Source organism: Cherax quadricarinatus, chromosome 38 (assembly GCF_038502225.1).
Source record: "Cherax quadricarinatus isolate ZL_2023a chromosome 38, ASM3850222v1, whole genome shotgun sequence".
NCBI classification, from domain to species: Eukaryota; Metazoa; Arthropoda; class Malacostraca; order Decapoda; family Parastacidae; genus Cherax; species Cherax quadricarinatus.
The window spans coordinates 14,757,003-14,776,545 of record NC_091329.1 but is presented as its reverse complement, the minus strand read 5'-3'; the positions used below and the strand labels follow the sequence as shown (position 1 = coordinate 14,776,545).

Genomic DNA, 19,543 nt, shown 5'->3' with positions numbered 1-19,543 from the left:
TGATGATAATGAGACAATGTTCTGGTTATGGTATATCATAATCACACAAATCATGACCCAGTGCTCCTCCATTCTTATATTTAAAATAAATGAGTTTAGGTTAGGTTAGTGATTGCCAATAGTTTTATTAAATTTATATATGGGAGAACTTTGACAGTAGGAAATTATCGGAGGCTTCTCCTGACCAGTCAACAACTTATGAATGTCAGTGAACTCGCCTGCATTCAGCAGATAAAACTCAAGCATATATAAATAAAAAATGCAGTATCTGTGTTTATGTAGGTAGAAAAATATGATTTTATTTGGCTTAATAATCTAAAGGGATAGTAACCCAGCGAGTATGTCTGACTCATTTCCATTGGGGTCCTTTAATGCCCCTCCCCAGGATGCGATCCATAGCTGTCAGCACATGCCGGTGCCTACTTACTGCTAGGCGAACATGGACAACAGGTGCAAAGAAACATGCTGAGTGTTACCACTTATGCCTCTGTGAATCCTAGATCCTTCAGATTTAAACCAAAGATGCTACTGCTTGAGTCACAAGTTATATAAGGGTATATAAAAATATACATAACCTTCGTGGTGGTCTCCCTTTTCTTCCATGACTAACTTATACAGCATAGACTATATTTTCTATATTCTACAGTTAAATCAATTTTGTAGTCCTTAATCATTTTTGATGAAACCAAGCTGCTAATTTATTCTTAGCCTTAACAAGCTAGCATTCCGTACTACTTACGTTGTAGCACTCGTGCTATATACTGTGTATATAATTGCACTACTTCCTCACAAACTTATTAGCTAATATAATAATTAGCAATAGAATAGTAGACTGTTCATGGTCGCCATCTTGTTTATTTTGCTCTGACCAACATGCATGAAACACTCAATAGTATCTCGAGAAACATAATAAAGCTTGGAAAACGTTTCGAATAATAGTTACAATGAAAAACTTGTATTATATTTATTTACTGGCGTCTTCATTTAACATATTTGTGCCTATATATGGATTTTGTCACGTGATACAGTATTTCATGAATGGCGAGCGCTAAACCCGTAGAGGTCATACAGCGCAAAGAGTCATTCACGTTCGATCCAAGGAAGGAGGGGGCAGGTCCAGTTCCGTGGATCAAGAGCCCCTCACCGGTATCCAGGAGCCTCCGTTGAGGAGGTAAATAAGTGAAAAAAAAAATCTTGAAATTCGAAAAAAATTGTCCCTTTATAAAGGTTTCTTGATTGGGTAGGGCTCTTGATCTGAAGATATGGAGCTATCCTCCCTTTCTTCGGATCAGCACTGATTACCTTCCATTCACAAGATCTGTATAACATTCACAAGTTAACGCTAACTCGTAATTATAATAATAAATATGTGAGGAAATTTCACCAGCAAACGAACTATAACATAATTCATACAGTGAAACTTGTTTATTGGTGAGAAATATCTATGTAACAGTACGATGGATTTACAGCAATACATTCACAAGTTTAGAATAAGTGTCATCATCCCGAATCTTTTTTATATAATTCCGTCTTATGAAGTCTTGATGTAGAATATACAAGCAGCTCCATTTTTCTCAGATTATTACACTGCATTTGATTATTTGTGTAACATGCAATTTCGTAAGGAAACTGTTTAATATGAATAAACATTGTAATAAATTATTTTACATAAGAATTTATTTGTGTTACTGTAACAATTTTTTGCTATAACCGGGTTATATTGAGTACAGCTTCTGCTAGCTTTTAATTTTTCGATTCATCAAAATTAAGTAAAAGATTTCTAAGCAGGCCTTCATAATGTTAACAGCTTGCTCTACTTCAGCTTTAAGCATTAGTGACAAATTTTCGCTGTTTTCTTCTCCAGGACATTTGTCGCAATGCGCTCTGGGCAGTTGGTTGGGGTACCATTCATCAGCTTCTCTTAGGCCAAAGAAAGTCTGAACATTAAAATGGTATAAAATACCGACAGATTGTTAGGTAAGACACATATGCAACAGTTAGGTATCTTTATTTCGAAACGTTTCGCCTACACAGTAGGCTTCTTCAGTCGAGTACAGAAAAGTTGATAGAAGCAGAAGATACTTGAAGACGATGTAATCAGTCCATCACCCTTAAAGTTTTGAGGTGGTCAGTCCCTCAGTCTGGAGAAGAGCATTGTTCCGTTGTCTGAAACAATATGAAGTTGAAGTGACAGAATGGGGCCTTATATAGTGCCAGGAGGTGAGACGTAGGTTGATTTGGGAGGGCAGGTCCCTCTCAAACCCAGCCGTTCTCACTAGTAGAGGTTGTCGAAGTTGATGGTCTGTACCAAGATACCCTTGTGTTGCAGTGTCTGACAGAATGAACATTAAAATGGTATAAAATACCGACAGATTGTTAGGTAAGACACATATGCAACAGTTAGGTATCTTAATTTCGAAACGTTTCGCCTACACAGTAGGCTTCTTCAGTCGAGTACAGAAAAGTTGATAGAAGCAGAAGATACTTGAAGACGATGTAATCAGTCCATCACCCTTAAAGATCCCATGATGCTGCAGTGTCTGACAGTTGTGATGAATGGTTTGAAAAATCGACAAGTTGAAGATTGAGACACCATTCATCACAACTGTCAGACACTGCAGCATCATGGGATCTTGTTGTAAAGAATTCTTCAACACTTGTTCAACCTTTGGACGAAGACCTACTTCGACTAGTGGATGGTACCACTATGACCCCACCTCCGCCTGCTTCACCTCACCTCACTACAGTATATAAGCCACGTCTACGGCCCTATGCTGTACATTCTACAAGACTGATGGACTGAACACATCGACTCCAGGTTGAGGGACTGATTACCTCATACTCCTCCTCTCCTTACGCCTTCCTCTTTGTATTGGACTGATGAAGCCACTGTGTGGCGAAACGTTTCCTGAATAAAGATTCCCATATGCTGCATAAGTGTCTCAATCTTCAACTTGTCGGTTTTTCAAACCATTCATCACAAGAATATTGTCCTAACTAAACCTAATGAAACACCACTACATCCCACTGATACAGCTAACAAGATAAATGACTTCTTCTCAACCATAGGATCTAATCTCGCCAATAAAATCCCACATACCAATGCCCATGCCGGGGACTACCTAGATGGGAATTTCCCAAATTCCTTCTGTCTTGCACCAACTGAGCCCACGGAAGTCACCGAGATTATAAAGTCACTTAAAAATAACTCGGGGAATCTGTCTCATGTCCCACCATTACTGTACAAGCGAGCAGCCCATGTCCTTTCGCATGCTATTTCATTACTTTTTAACAAGTCACTAGAAACTAGCACATTCCCGAAACTACTCAAGATGGCAAGGGTTACACCAATACATAAAGGTGGTGACCCTACAGACTTAAACAACTATAGGCCAATATCAAACTTACCATTGCTATCCAAAATCTTTGAGAAACTCGTGCACAGGAGACTATATTCATTTATAACGGGACAAAACATACTCAACCCCTGCCAATTTGGATTCAGGAAAAATGAAAGCACTAATGCAATCATAAAAATGCTAGATCTGCTTTACACAGCATTGGAAAATAAGGAATATCCACTAGGAATTTTTATTTGCCTAAGAAAAGCTTTTGACACGGTAGACCACGACATCCTACTGCATAAACTTGACCGAACGGTATAAGAGGCCATGCGCTTGCTTATTTCAAATCTTACCTTTCTAATAGGTATCAGTATATCACCATTAAAGACACAGCATCAACAACACGGCCACTTGATACTGGAGTTCCGCAGGGAAGTGTCCTTGGTCCCCTGCTCTTCCTCATATACATCAATGATCTTCCAAACGTAGCCCAACACCTGAAACCCATTCTCTTTGCTGACGACACGACTTATGTCATCTCTCACCCTAATCTTGCCACCCTCAACACCTTTGTTAACGAGGAGCTGATCAAAATATCGACTTGGATGACAGCCAATAAACTTACGCTTAACACTGACAAAACCTACTATATTATGTTTGGTAGCAGAGCAGGAGATGCACAAATTAACATTAAGATCGACAACACTCTAATTACCAGACATAATGAGGGCAAATTCCTAGGCCTATACCTTGACAACAACCTGAATTTCAGCACCCATATCCAACACATAACCAAAAAAGTATCCAAAACGGTTGGGATCCTCTCCAAGATACAATACTACGTGCCGCAAAATGCCCTTCTCACACTATACCACTCACTTATTTATCCATACCTCACCTATGCTATTTGTGCTTGGGGATCAACTGCAGCAACACACCTAAAGCCAATAATAACCCAACAAAAAGCTGAAGTAAGAATAATCACCAAATCCCATCCTGGCAACACCCTCCCCCCCACTCTTCATAGATCTAAACTTACTCCCTGTTCAGTACATCCACACTTACTACTGTGCAATCTACATCTACAAGACCTTAAACTCCAATATCAACCTTGACCTAAAACGCTTTCTTGATAGTTGTGACAGAACCCACAGGCATAACACCAGACACAAACATCTCTATGACATTCCCCGTGTCCGACTAAACCTTTACAAAAATTTAATGTATGTCAAAGGCCCTAAAATCTGGAACACCCTACCTGTGAACTCTAGAACTGCAGACACATTCATCACCTTCAAAACTACCATTAGAAAACATCGTATCTCCCTGATACACCCCATCAACTAACTACACGAATACCACCTGGTGGTTCACACTTACACTCACTCACCCATTTGACCATAAACAGAAATATTAATCTCAATCTTAAAATGATGAATCCTGTGATACTCCAATACTGAAACTATGTACTGTGCCAAAACAAAAGCATTCACATTGCTAAACTCACAAACTAGTATTTAGTCACTTAGCCATAATACCAACTTACTTCATAATTTGTAATATTTTAAAATTAAGAATTAAACTAAGTCTGCCCGAAATGCCTAGCCATGCTAGGTGTTCTAGTGGTACACTCTGTAATCATTATTTTACTACATGTAAACCACACAATAACCAAATTCTGTAAACTCAGCATTGTAATCCTTATAGAGAATAAACTTTGAATTGAATTTAATTGAATTTGTAATTCCCGCCCATATATAGTCAATATGTTTTTTTTCACTCGGACTCCCGTGAGGCAAGGTTCAATAAGGCCCTTAACAACCCCATCACCCAAACATGAAGTGGAATATACCTAAGAATATTATTCGCTTCAGTGCCGTTGGTTCCCTAGTTGGGGGTGTTATATTATTCAAGTAAGCCCACCGTTTTTACATATTAGTTCAGAGCAGCAACGCGGATAAAATGTAACAAATGATGATAAATTCTCACTACAGGCAGCACACTCCACCAATATTCAATACACTAAACCTACTCACCATACAAAACATCCATACTTATTACTGCACCTATTACATACATAGAACACTTAACTCTGATATTAACCCTCCCCTCAAACATCTCCTTGCCAACCTCAACAGAACACATGACCATAACACAAGGCACAGATCACTCTTTGATGTTCCTCGTGTTCATCTCACACTATGCAAAAACTCAATGCACATAAAAGGCCCTAAAATCTGGAATTCATTACCTGTAAATATAAAAGAAACACTACCTGTTTATAAATTCAAGTCTCTACTCAAAGATCACTTACTCACCCAAAACCAAATAAATACTGAATAACTGAACCTTATAAATTGTATATCTTAAATGTTTCTCACAATTATATCACATAAATGTTAAACCTAAAACCGAATCTAACTTTATTATTTTTTAAATACACTACCTAACAGAATCCTTCATATGACTGAATGCAACCATATGACCTGTCTTTGTAATACTCACTTGTGCTTTATAGTAATCTGTTTACATTAATGTTTTATCACTGACTTCATCATTGCTTAGTTAATCTTAAGTTAATTTTAAGCCAGCCCGTAATGCTATGCATAGTATAAGTGGCTTTGGCATGCTGCTCTTATCTGTATTTTTTTGTACCTCTGTATGTGTGCTCAAATTTATAATAAATAAATAAATAAATAAAGATTTTAGCCGTATTAGTAACCCCAATGGAAATAAGTCACTGACTTTTTTGGGGGGTATCCTAGGTAATTTACACCATGTATGATAATTGTATTTATGTGGCATGTGCCTAAATAAACTTAACCCAGAGGTTTACCAAAATAAACATACTGAAGAAGCTACTATGTCTGGCTTGTTTTCTACTGGGTTCTTTTGATCCTCTTATCCAGGATGCAGTCCACAACATTCAGCAAACATCCTGATATCTACTTAAGTGCTTTTTGAACAAAGACAACAGGAGTGAGGAAACATGCCCAGCCGGTACAGGTGGAAATATTTTATCATGTTTCCTTAATACATGTCCATGTTCACCGAGCTTTAAGTAAGTTTATTCAGGTACGGGTATGCACAAATATACAATTACATAAATTATACAAAGCAGCATGTGTAGATTTCCTAGGATAACCCAAAAAAGTCAGTGACCTATTTCCATTGGAGTCTTGAGTACACACTGAAGTCTGCAGGTCGATCCCTAGTATGGGTGGAAACTTTTAAAAGGTTTTCCTTAAAGCAACTGCTCTCCATGTTCACCTATCAGTAAAATAGGTACCATCAGAGACTATTGAGGAAAATTAAGGCACACAGAATAGGAGAAATTTTTTCCTGGATAGAGGCATGGTTGACAAATAGGCAGCAGAGAGAGTGCATAAATAGGGAGAAATCAGAGTGGGGAAGCGTCATGAGCGGTGTTCCACAGGGGTCAGTGTTGGGCCCCTTGTTGTTCACAACCTACATAAACAACATAGATGAAGGAATAAATAGCAACATAAGCAAGTTTGCTGATGACACCAAAATAGACCGTCTAATTCATTCTGACGAGGACATTAAAACACTTCAGGAAGATTTGAATAAACTGATGCAGTGATCAGAGAAGTGGCAGCTGCAGCTTAATACATATAGACAAATGGAAAGTTCTAAGAACTGGACAGGAAAATGACCATGTCACATATAAACTAAATAATGTAGATCTTAATATTACTGATTGTGAAAAGGATTTGGGAATTCTGGTTAGCAATAATCTAAAACCAAGACAACAGTGCATAAGTGTTCGCAAAAAAGCGAACAGAATCCTTGACTTCATATCAAGAAGCATAAATAATAGGAGTCCTCAGGTTGTTCTTCAACTCTATATATCCTTGATTAGGCCTTATCTAGATTATGCCATACAGTTTCGGTCACCGTATTACAGAATGGATATGAATGCACTAGAAAACATACAAAGGAGGATGACAAAGTTGATCCCATGTAGGAGAAATCATCCCTATGATGATAGACTGAGGACCCTGAATTTGCACTCTCTAGAAAGGCATAGAATTAGGGGGGATATGATTAAGGTGTATAAATGAAAGACAGGAATAAATAAAGGGGATGTAAATAGCGTGCTAAAATTTTTTTTATTTTTTTTTTTTTTTATTTATTTATTTGAACATGATACATTGAAGTACAAGGAAATACAGTGGTTAAGTGTAACATGCCAAAGCCCCTTGTATGCAGAGCATTATGGGCAGGCTTAAAATTAACTTAAGATTAACTAAGCAATGATATATTCAGTGGTAAACATTGTTGTAAACAGTTAACACTTAAGCACAAATGAGTATTTCAAAGACAGGTCATATGGTCATTTACTGTGTTGCTGTGCATTCAGTAGGATGGAGTATTCTGTTAGATAATGTAATTAAAAATAAAGTTTGATTGGGTCACAGGTTAAACATTTATGAGATACAATTATTCAGTATTTATTTGGTTGTGGGTGAGTAAGTGATTTTTAAGAAGAGACTTGAATTTATAAACAGACAGTGTTTCTTTTATATTCACAGGTAGTGAATTCCAGATTTTTGGGCCTTTTATGTGCATTGAGTTTTTGCATAGTGTGAGATGGACACGAGGAATATCAAAGAGTGATCTATGCCTTGTGTTATGGTCATGTGTTCTGTTGAGGTTGGTAAGGAGACATTTGAGGGGAGGGTTTATATCCGAGTTTAGTGTTCTATGTATGTAGTAGGTACAATAATAGGTATGGATGTTTTGTTTGGTGAGTAGGTTTAGAGTTTTGAATATTGGTGGAGTGTGCTGCCTGTAGTGGGAATTTATCATCATTCTGACTGCAGCCTTTTGTTGGGTAATTAATGGTCTGAGATGGTTTATTGTTTTTGAGCCCCATGTACATCTAGCCTAGACAGGACTCGCAGCAGTGGCTTTAAGCTGGGAAAATTCAGATTCAGGAAGGATATAGGGAAGCACTGGTTTGGCAATAGAGTTGTTGATGAGTGGAATAAACTCCCGAGTACAGTTATAGAGGCTAAAACGTTGTGTAGTTTTAAAAATAGGTTAGATAAATACATGAGTGGGTGCGGGGTGGGTGTGAGCTGGACCCGACTAGCTTGTGGTACTAGGTCAGATGCCATGCTCCTTCCTTAGGTGAATGTGACCTGACCTGACCTGACCAGGTTGGGGCATTGGCTTAAGCTGATAGGAGACTTGAACCCTGCCTCGCATGGGCCAGTAGGCCTGCTGCAATGTTCCTTCTTTCTTATGTTCTTTTATATAAGTTGTATCATGTATTTATAGAAATAAAGATTATTATTATTATTATTAATGAATTTTTGTTGGCTAATTTTGAGAAATTGTAGTTAGAAATTCATAAAACTTTTTGGAAATTGCGTGCATGTACAGGTATACATAGAATGTTGTAAACTGTGCATAAACACTGACAAGTATGTGCAGTACAGACAGAAAAGTGGAATTAAGGTATTTATTAACCCTTTCAGGGTTTCGGCCGTACTAGTACGGCTTACGCCCCAGGATTTTTGACGTACTAGTACGCCTAAATTCTAGTGCCCTCAAATCTAGTGAGAGAAAGCTGGTAGGCCTACATATGAAAGAATGGGTCTATGTGGTCATTGTGCGCAGTATAAAATAATCCTGCAGCACACAGTGCATAATGAGAAAAAAAAACTTTGACCGTGTTTATGGATTAAAACAGTGACTTTGCACTGTATTTTCGTATGGTATTTATTGTTGTATTCTAGTTTTCTTGGTCTCATTTTATAGAATGGAAGACATATTACAGAAATTGAAATGATTTTGATTAGTTTCACAATGAAAAGTACCTTGAAATTGAGCTCATAGTAGCAGAAATGTTCGATTTTTACCAAAGTTTAAAAGTAAACAAATCATGCCAAGCATCCAATACACGTCAACTGGTGAGTCTGATATTCTTTCACAAGTGCGCTGATATTATTTATACCATTTCTACACTAATATAGTAGTCTGCATAACAGTAAATCTTCTATTTTTTGTAAGAATAAAATTTCAAAGTGGAAAGCCAAAGAAATATAAGAGGGGCCTGGGGATGTGACTAACGAACAGAGAACTTGTTATTTTAGTGCCAGGAATGTCTTTCTTGTTTATTCTGAACCCTATTTGGAAATTGGCATCTTCTGAAATTTGTGTGAAATTGGCAAAATTGCTAAATTCTGACCACCTTATTGGATAGTTGAAATCGGTAATAGGTGGTTTCTTGTACTCAATCGATAGAAAAAATGGGTTTGTAGTAAAATAGTTATGATTTTTGTCGACTAGTACACTGGAATTGGCCGAAAATAGGGATCAAAGTGGACAAAATCACCGATGCGTAAACATCGTCAAGACCGCTAACTTCGCGAGAGCATAATTCCGTAAGTTTTTCATCAAATTTCATACTTTTGGTGTCATTATGATTGGGAAAAGATTCTCTATCTTTTCATAAGGATTTTTTTTTTTTTAAATTTGGAGACCCAGAGAACGAGTCTCGGAGAGGGCCTGGGGACCCTGAAAGGGTTAAGGAAGTGTTTCACCCGCCTATCAGTTATATGACATCACATCTTTCTTCACTAGGGTTCCTATGATACAAGCCATTGCTCTGCTCTGTTAAAAGGTCACTGATGCCCTAGATTTTCCTCTTCCAGCTAAGAATTTCACCTACATTATTGATCCATGTATTAGTTTCAACTGCTTCTCATTTGGTAACTGTGCAGAGCCATTCCTTTAGCATAGCTTTGGGGAAACCCTTTAGTGCTGTCCTGGCTAATCTGTATATGGAGCCCTTGAAGGAGGAGAGAATAAAGTTGTACATCACCACTGGTGTCACATGGCTGTTACGTGTCCCCTACAGGGACAAGAAAGATACAGAACATCCAGACCATGGATAAACCTGGGTAGCCACAGCCACTCCAGAGAGAGGTTTTTTTTAGTACCAAGAAGGAAAAAAAAGCTGGCAGGAAATGACAGAAATTATACACCAACTCCAATCATTTCTGGAGTGGAATCACAGTCGATGGTCTCCACTCCAAAACAACAGATATTAGTGCCAGGAAAAAAAGACCCCCCTCATACCACCAATACCACCAATCTGATGACATTCATATTTGCAAATATACAGGGTCTAAAGCTGACAACAAACAACAAAATACCTTTCATTCATGGACTGCTTACAGAGTCAAATGCAGTGTTCGTGGTTTTCACAGAGACCTACATAAAGGATCCCTTTGACAATGAAATATGGATCCCGGGTTACAACCTATACAAATGCGACAGAGTGAACAGGCAAAAGGGGGGAGGGGGTTAGCCTGTATATCAGTCACTTATAGGCTCGGAATTACCAAATGCCTCATATGATATAGTTGAAGTTTTGGCAGTAAAGATCAAGAGCCAAAACCTGGTCATTGTGGTTGTATACAAGCCTCTGGATGCAACTTCCCAGTAATTCCAGGAACAACTTGTGAAAATTGATCGTTGTCTGGAAAATCTTTCAGCTCCTGCCCCCAACATCTTGCTCCTGGGGGATTTCAACCTAAGGCACCTAAAATGGAGGGATGTAGCAAATAATGTTGTAGCAGGGATAACACAAGCTTTTAAATCTCTGTACCAAATTCACCTTAAACCAGCAAATACTAGAGCCTACAAGATTGGAGAATACACTGGACCTCATATTCACTAACAGTGATGATCTGATGCGAAATATTACCATATCAAAAACAATGTACTCGGATCACAACATAATAAGAGATTCAGACATGTATGTGCGGGGCCCCAGACCGACAAAATGTGATCAGTCATGAGGGAGCCTTCACCAAATTCAACTTCAGTAACAAAAACATAAGGCAGGACCTAGTAAACCAGGTCCTAAATGATATAAACTGGGAAGATAGCCTAAGCAACATGGATCCAAACCTAAGTCTAGAACAAAGTAACTCTGTGGCACTCGAGGTATGCTCAAGGCATATCCACTTATGGAAAAGGAGAAGATGTAAACTAGAAAGAGAGAGGCACTTTCTATAGAGGCTTTGGCAAAGAATAACAGAGCAGCTAAAAGAGGCCAATATATCTGTAATGTAAAAAAAAAAAGGCACAATACCGTGACTGGAACGATACGCAAATAACCCGCACATAAAAGAGAGAAGCTTTCGACGACGTTTCGGTCCGACTTGGACCATTTACGAAGTCACACTGACTCATCAACCAAATCTTTAAATGGGCTGCAGAGAAGCAATATGAAGTTCAATAATGAGAAATTTCAATAACTTTGATGTGATAAAATTGGTAGAATTACCGACAATATGTAAAGTAAAAGGACACAAGTGCAACTAATGTGACATTTTGTTGTGGCAACGTTTCGCTCTCCAGGAGCTTTATCAAGCCATTTCAATGGCTTGATAAAGCTCCTGGAGAGCAAAACGTTGCCACAATAAAAGTCACATTAGTTGCACTTGTGTCCTTTTTACTTTACATAAACTTTGATGTGGAAAAACGTGAGGAAATTAAAACTATATTGGAGTATAAAACAAATTCCAACCACACAATAGAGCGAAAAACTCATGTAAAAGACCTGGGAGTGATCATGTCAGAGGATCTCACCTTAAGACCCTAACATTGTATCAATCACATCTGCTAGAAAAATGACAGGATGGATAATGAGAACATTCAAAACTAGGGATACCAAGCCCATGATGTGCAGCAATATTCTAGGCTGGAATATTGCTGCACACTAACAACACCTTTCAAGGCAAGTGAAATTGCTGACCTAGAAAGTGTACAGAGAACCTTCACTGCGATAAAACACCTCAGTTATTGGGAATGCTTGAAGTTCCTCAACCTGTACTCCCTAGAATGCAGGTGGGAGAAATACACGGAAAATCCTAGAGGAATTACTGCCAAACTTGCATACGAAAATCACTCCCTATGAAATCAAAAGACTCGGCTGATGATGCAACATCCCCCAATGAAAAGCAGCAGTGCCACTAGCACGATATGAGACAACACAATAAGTGTCAGGGGCCCAAGACTGTTCAGCTGCCTCCCAGCATATATAAGGGGGATCACAAATAGACCCCTGGCTGTCTTCAAGAAGGCACTGGACAGGCACCTAAAGTCAGTACCTGACCAGCCGGGCTGCAGTTTGTACATCGGGTTGCATGCGGCCAACAGTAACAGGCAGGTTGATCAAGCCCTGATCCACGATGAGGCCTGGTCACAGACCGGACCGCAGGGGTGTTGATCCCTCGAAACCCTTTCCAGGTATACTCCAGGTATTTCTACAAGTACATGTACAAGGTATACAGGTCTAGCTGACATCAGTGACATGCTAATATATAGAGAGCCCCTTGTTATGCTGAGCATTTCATGCATATTAGGTAAATTTTGTCCCCAGGATGCAACTCACACCAGTCTCCTAATGCCCAGGTACCTACTTTACTGATAGGTGAGCTGTATGGCTCTTGTGGTTTAGCGCTTCTTTTTGATTATAATAATAATACTGATAGGTGAACATGGACATCAGGTGCCTTAACCCTTTCAGGGTCAAGAGGCCCTCTCCTAAACTTGTTCTCAGGGTTGAAAATTTTTCGGAAAAAAAACAAATTTTTTTTTGTCACGAAAAGATAGAGAATCTTTTCCTGATCATAATGACACCAAAAGTATGAAATTTGATTGAAAACTTACGGAATTATGCTCTAGCGAAGTTAGCGGTCTCGACGATGTTTACGCATTGGCGATTTTGCCCAATTTGAGCCCTATTTACGGCCAATTCCAGTGTACTAGTCGACAAAAATCATAACTATTTTGCTAGAACTCCTTTTTTTCTATCAAATGAGTACTACAAGAAATCACCTATTTACCAATTTCAACTATCCAATAAAATGGTCAGAAATTAGCAATTTTGCCAATTTCTCACACATTTCAAAAGATGCGAATTTCCAAATAGGGTCCAGAGTAAACAAGACAGACATTCCTGGCACTAAAATAACATTTCCTCTGTTCATTAGTCACGTCCCCACGCCCCTCTTACATTTCTTTTGCTTTCCACTTTGAATTTTTACTCTCACAAAAAATAGAAGATTTACTGTTATGCAGACTACTGCATTAATGTAGAAATGATATATATGTAAATACCATTAGACTCACCAGTTGACGTGTATTGGATGCATGGCATGATTTGTTTACTTTTGAACTTTGGTAAAAATCGAACATTTCTGCTACTTTGAGCTCAATTTCAAGGTACTTTTCATTGTGAAACCATTCAAAATCATCTTAATTCCTGTAATATGTCTTCCATTCTATAAAGTGAGACCAGGAAAACGAGAATTCAGTGATAAATACCATACGAAAGTACAGTGCAAAGTCGCTGTTTTAAACCAAAAACACGGTCAGAGTTTTTTTTCTCATTATGCACTGTGTGCTGCAGGCTTTTTTATATACTGTGCACACTGGCCACATAGACCCATTCTTTCATATGTAGGCCTACCAGCTCTCTCTCGCTAGATTTGAAGGAGCTAGAATTTACGCATACTAGTACGTCAATAACCTTGGTGCATAAGCCATACTAGTACATCGGAAACCCCGAAAGAGTTAAGGAAACGCGTCCCAATGTTTCCACCCATACTGGGGATTGACCCATGGACTTCAGTGTGTGAGCTGAGTGTGCTAGCAATCAAGCTAAGAGACGTCTTACCATGCTGAGACAACTAGACACCACTGAACTCCCTAACACTTATCTTTACTGAAGTGTCAATCAGCCTCACCAGTCCATTGCAGCAGCAGCATGGCAACAATAAAATATAAAGGGGTGGACAAAATAAACATGCACAACATTACTCCAGTAGTAATTTGCCAGACTTGAAAACATTTTGCCAGGGAGAATTCCTTTGTTCCTTGCCTTCCTTTCCCTTCCCCTTTTTTTGATCTGCAAGGTTTATAGTAGTGAAATTCCACTGTAAGTTCGTTCATTTTCAGAGCTGGAATAAAATCTTTTCATAATTTTTGGATCTACTTGTATTTATTCACAACAGTCATAGATGAGTGGTCAGTTATTGAACCCCAAAAATGAGGAGAATGAGGCAAGTCTTAAGATGGCCACCCTAGACCTGAAATTGGTAGAAAAATATTCATTTATCTGTCAACCCCTAGAAAAAGATCATCACCCCACAGAAGCCCCAAGGGAGCCTCACTACTGCCACCTTTCTGAATCAATTTTTGGGGTATCACAAGTAAGAGCAGAAACCACTTGCTTGAACTTTTACAAGCATGGTCAGTCACATCTAGGAAAGTCTCACCTCCTATAAATGATATGAGTGTCCTATGGCCTTGTAGGCAACACTCTTGCTTCACACACCGAGTGTCTGTGGTTCAGTCCCCAGCAAGGGTGTAAGCATTGGGTGTGTTTCTTTACACCTGCTGTCCCATTCACCTAACACTTGGGTGCTAGTTGACTGGTGTGGGTCACATCCTGGGGGACAAGATTTAAGGACCTCAGTGAAAATAAGACAGTCCTCGATGACACACTGATTTTCTTGGGTTATCCTGGGTGGCTAACCCTCTGGGGGTTAACAATCCAAATAATATCATATCTTGTATGTGACATAATTTCTTTGGCCATATAACTATTCATTTAAAGTCACGTATTTCAGTGAACATATATTTTCCTTCTTTAAAAGAAATTTACAGGATAAATAAAACTATGAACAAAGGATATGTGTATTAAATGTTATTTTTTATTGTTCAGTTATGCCTGTATGATGTTTCGTATTGCAGAGAAACTCTTGGAGGCAGTAAATATAATGGAAGTGAGAGCTTGAATGGAAAGACAGTGATTATTACTGGCGCAAATACTGGCATTGGGAAAGAGACAGCTTTGGAGATGGCGCTGCGACATGCCCGTGTCATTATGGCCTGTAGAGACATGGACAAGTGTAGAGAGGTTAGATAAAGGATTGTTTCTTGGATCAGTAATGAGTTAGAAATGGATGTGCACTCTTTGTTAGAGAAATACTGAAGTGGATGGTTTAACTATACTGTATTAGTCTTCTATTTTATTTTTTAACTTTACAAAATGTCTTGAATATAAAATTTATAGTGTATGTCTACAGTTTTTCATAATGAATAAACTTTGAACTCCAAGAAATTAGGGGATTTTTCTTTTCTAGGCAAGGAAAGATATTGCACTGGCTTCCAGAAATAAATATATATATTGCCAAGAATGTGACTTAGCTTCACAAGAATCAATAAGAAACTTTGCAAAAATGGTGAATGAAAGTAAGTATTAAATAAAATGTATACATACATATTACATTGCTCTTATTTTCTGACTTACCTTCTAATTACTGTACTTACAATAATACAAAATAACACATTTTACCAGTGACTTTTGTGAAACTTGTAATTGTTTTTTTTTAGGGATGGACGTATTTACTGTAATTGAACATATTTACTGTAATATGTTTGATAGAAAAATATAAAAATATTTTTCTAACTTTTATTTTCATTCTTTTTTTTTCTACTTTTTATCTTTATATTTTATCTTTCCGAAATAGTTTTTTTTCCTGTGAGTGGGCTCTTGTTCCTTAAACCTTGTAAAGTTTGTTGAAGGCTCAGGAATCCCATATACGTGTACAGAGACTTTTTTTTTTAAATTACGGCATCATTCTTCTGATTACTGCAGGAAATAATGCTGTAACTTATGTAGTATTCACAAAAGTCACTGCATCAAGTTGTGTAATAATCAGTGAATGCAGATATCGATTTAGATACTTTATACCTACCATCCGACTTATGACCTGCTCGACATATGACCACTCTACTTACAACCGTGTTTTGTATGCCAAAGTTCTGGGAAATAAACAACTGTTTGTGTTGTACACAGTGTTTATCCTAAACCTTACAGTATAAAATACAGTACTAACAGCATAAAAAGTAAAGTAAAAAATGAAATACCAAAATAAAACAATAAAATAAAAGTCATTACAAAAATGTGATGTTGATATTCAGTAGTAGGGTTTGACTTACGTCCATTTTGACTTACGACTGGTTGGTCGGAACCAAGCTCAGTCATAAGTCGGATGATACCCGTAATTTATTGGGTTTAACGACATATGTTTCAATAAGATAGTGAAGTTATTACAAGTGCACATTGTACTGGAATATTTTTGGGTGACTTAACCCTGCTAGTGCTCCGAACGTAGATCTACGTTTTATTTTACATGCTTTCAAATGTAAAAAAAAAATCATAGATCTACGTTCAGAGCGCTAGTGGTGCAAACGTAGATCTACGTTTGGACAGTTTAAGGGTTAAGGTAATAATAAGATATAAAATGTATATGCAGTACTGTACAGCTCTCATATCACCATGATGTAGTGGTTTCTTCATTCCTCACTCTCCCTCTCTGTATATACATGAGGGCCCTGCTTTACAGTGCTTCACTTTACAGTAATTTTCAACTATACCCATTCTTCATTTATTTAGACTTCCTACAATAAATATATTCCCCACTCACTATAAGCTAAGGATGAAAGTATTTTAAGGTAAATAATGTAAATATTGTACAATGGTACCTCAAGTTATGAACTTAATTTGTTCCAGAAGGCAGTTCGAGTGCCAATACCGAATGAATTTGTTCCCATAAGGAATAATGTGAATTAGATTAGTCCATTTCAGACCCCCAAAAAATACACTTACATAATTGTTTGAGTTGGGAGCTGTTCGAAACTCGAGGTACCACTGTGTATGCATTTTTTATGTCTAGCTCTATTGCTCACTTAATATATGATAGTGTAAACATGTTATCAGGCTTTTATATGTATTTGAAAGTGAAAAAAGACTGTTTTACTTTACAGCAGTAGCCCAGAACTTAACTTGCTGTATAAGTGGGGCCTGCCTGTAAATCATTCACATCACATATTGTTCTCACACAAAACATATCCACTGCCACCAACTTCCTCACAGCAACATCTGGAGAATGTGATTCATATCAATACAGAAATATTAGTATCACTAGTCTTTTTTTACCATATTTGCATATGTTGACATTTTATCTTTCCACAGATAATTCATTACCAACATCTTTCACATTTAAATACAATAGACCCTTATATTATATGGTAGTTATGTTCCTGAAAATGTCATGTTAGATAAATCCATGTCATATGAACTGAAGAACTTGTGGGAAAAATAGGGTTAGGGTTACATTCCTCCTCCCCCCCCCCCAAAAAAAAAGCCAAACAACTTCTTTTTAGACATCCAGATCTTACAAAAATAAAAATGATAATGTTGTTTTTATTGCTTAAGACTACAAATGCAACAGAAATAATATTACTTACCTCAAATTGTGGTTGCTGGTGTACTCACCTAGTTGAGATTGCGGGGGTCGAGTCCGAGCTCCTGGCCCCACCTCTTCACTGATCGCTACTAGGTCACTCTCCCTGAGCCGTGAGCTTTATCATACCTCTGCTTAAAGCTATGTATGGATCCTGCCTCCACTACATCGCTTCCCAAACTATTCCACTTACTGACTACTCTGTGGCTGAAGAAATACTTCCTAACATCCCTGTGATTCATCTGTGTCTTCAGCTTCCAACTGTGTCCCCTTGTTACTGTGTCCAATCTCTGGAACATCCTGTCTTTGTCCACCTTGTCGATTCCTCTCAGTATTTTGTATGTCGTTATCATGTCCCCCCTATCTCTCCTGTCCTCCAGTGTCGTCAGGTGGTGTATGTCAGTGATTGTGAAGAGAGTGCAGATGCATGGTGTGGCCCTACTGAGCTGAGGTGGATGGTTGTTGGTTGTCAGCAGAAGTGGATGGTTGAGGTTCTGGTACTAAAGTCGAGGGTTGTATTGGAGTGTGCATAAATTCTGTAATGGGTCTCTGGCTTATTTTACCCTGCAGTACATTATACATTATTCCAAAAGCTTGGTACTGCCAGGTTGGAGTCAGAGTCCATTGATGCAACTAGTGTTTTCATCACTTTGCTTGTATAGTTACAGTTGAATGGCTTAATAACTCCTCAATCCAGTGGTTGTATTAAAGATGTTGTATTTGGAGGTAAAAATACAACTTTTACATGTGTGGTCACATCCAGCAAAGCTTTTGGATGAGTATGGAAGTTATCAAGAATGAAGAGAGCCTTGAATGCAGGTAAAACTTGACTTCAGGAATAAAGTGATGCTTAAACCAGTCAATAAATATTTCCTCTGTCTTCCATGCTGATTGGTTTGACCTCCAAATTACTGGTAAGGTGTTTTTATGTACACCTTTCAAAGAACGAGGATTCTCAGACCGGTAAATAAACATGGGCTTACACTTGAAATCACCTGAAGCATTACCGCAAAGGATCCTTTGCTGCCTTGAAGCCCGATGCAGCCAGGCAACGGCCTGAGCTAGAGAAATATCCTGCAGGCGACGCTCCAGATTTTTCCCCTCCCACAAACTGAACCGTGTTAAGTTAATTTTATGAAGTGTTGTATAATATTATACTGCAATTTTTCATTAGTGTAAAAACTAAAATGTGCCAAATAAATGTGTGTAATATGAGTCTGCTGTAGTTATTTATCTTAGTAGACCAACATATTGAAAGACCCACTTCCATTTATCAAAATACATTCACACTGTACAGCACTTCTTCCTTCCAATCTTTCATTCCCCATACAGTGGACCCTCGACCAATGATATTAATCCGTTCCAGAGAGCTTGTTGTTAGTCAAATTAATTTTCCCCATAAGAAATAATGGAAATCCAATTAATCCGTTCCAGACACCCAAAAGTATGATTTTTGTTTTTCACATGAAATATACATTTTCCTACACAGAAAAGGGATACGTGCACAATAAATACTGTACTGTACTAAATGAAGAATGAATGATGCTTACCTTTATTGAAGATGTAGTGATGAATGATGAGATGGGAGGAGGGGAAGTGGAGGTGTATTAATTTTTGAAAGGGAAATCCCCTTCCATAAGGACTTTAGGTACCAAGTCCTTTTCCAGGGTTGCTTCCCTTCTTTGTTTTTTAATGCCACTGGGAACAACTTGAGTCACTGGACCTCTGTCGCATTAAAAATCTGTCAATTGAGCCCTTCTTAAAGGACCCCAATGGAAATAAGTCACTGTGTCTGACTTTTTTGGGTTATCCTAGGTTCTCTACACATATGCTGCT

At 38.1% G+C, this 19,543-nt stretch overlaps 2 protein-coding genes across 12 annotated transcripts in view; one reads left to right on the top strand and one right to left on the bottom strand.

The window, feature by feature from the left end:
- The window catches only part of LOC128692867 (BTB/POZ domain-containing protein 3), a 59,525-nt gene extending 58,628 nt beyond the window's left edge, over positions 1–897 (bottom strand). For 3 of the 5 annotated variants that reach the window (XM_070092124.1, XM_070092123.1, XM_070092119.1), the window contains exon 1: positions 740–897. The gene's annotated coding sequence lies outside the window, so the exon portion shown is untranslated. The remainder of the gene's footprint in view (positions 1–739) is intronic. The other 2 variants (XM_070092121.1, XM_070092120.1) reach the window with 2 other exon arrangements.
- LOC128692866 (retinol dehydrogenase 13) overlaps positions 1–19,543 on the top strand; it is a 483,761-nt gene that overhangs the window by 442,765 nt on the left and 21,453 nt on the right. For 4 of the 7 annotated variants that reach the window (XM_070092114.1, XM_070092112.1, XM_070092116.1 and 1 more), the window contains 2 exons: positions 15,150–15,315; positions 15,542–15,650. In XM_070092114.1, coding sequence (XP_069948215.1) covers positions 15,150–15,315; positions 15,542–15,650 — 275 coding nt within the window. Of the gene's footprint in view, positions 1–5,124; positions 5,258–6,258; positions 6,406–15,149; positions 15,316–15,541; positions 15,651–19,543 lie in introns of those variants that run through there. The other 3 variants (XM_070092113.1, XM_070092117.1, XM_070092115.1) reach the window with 3 other exon arrangements.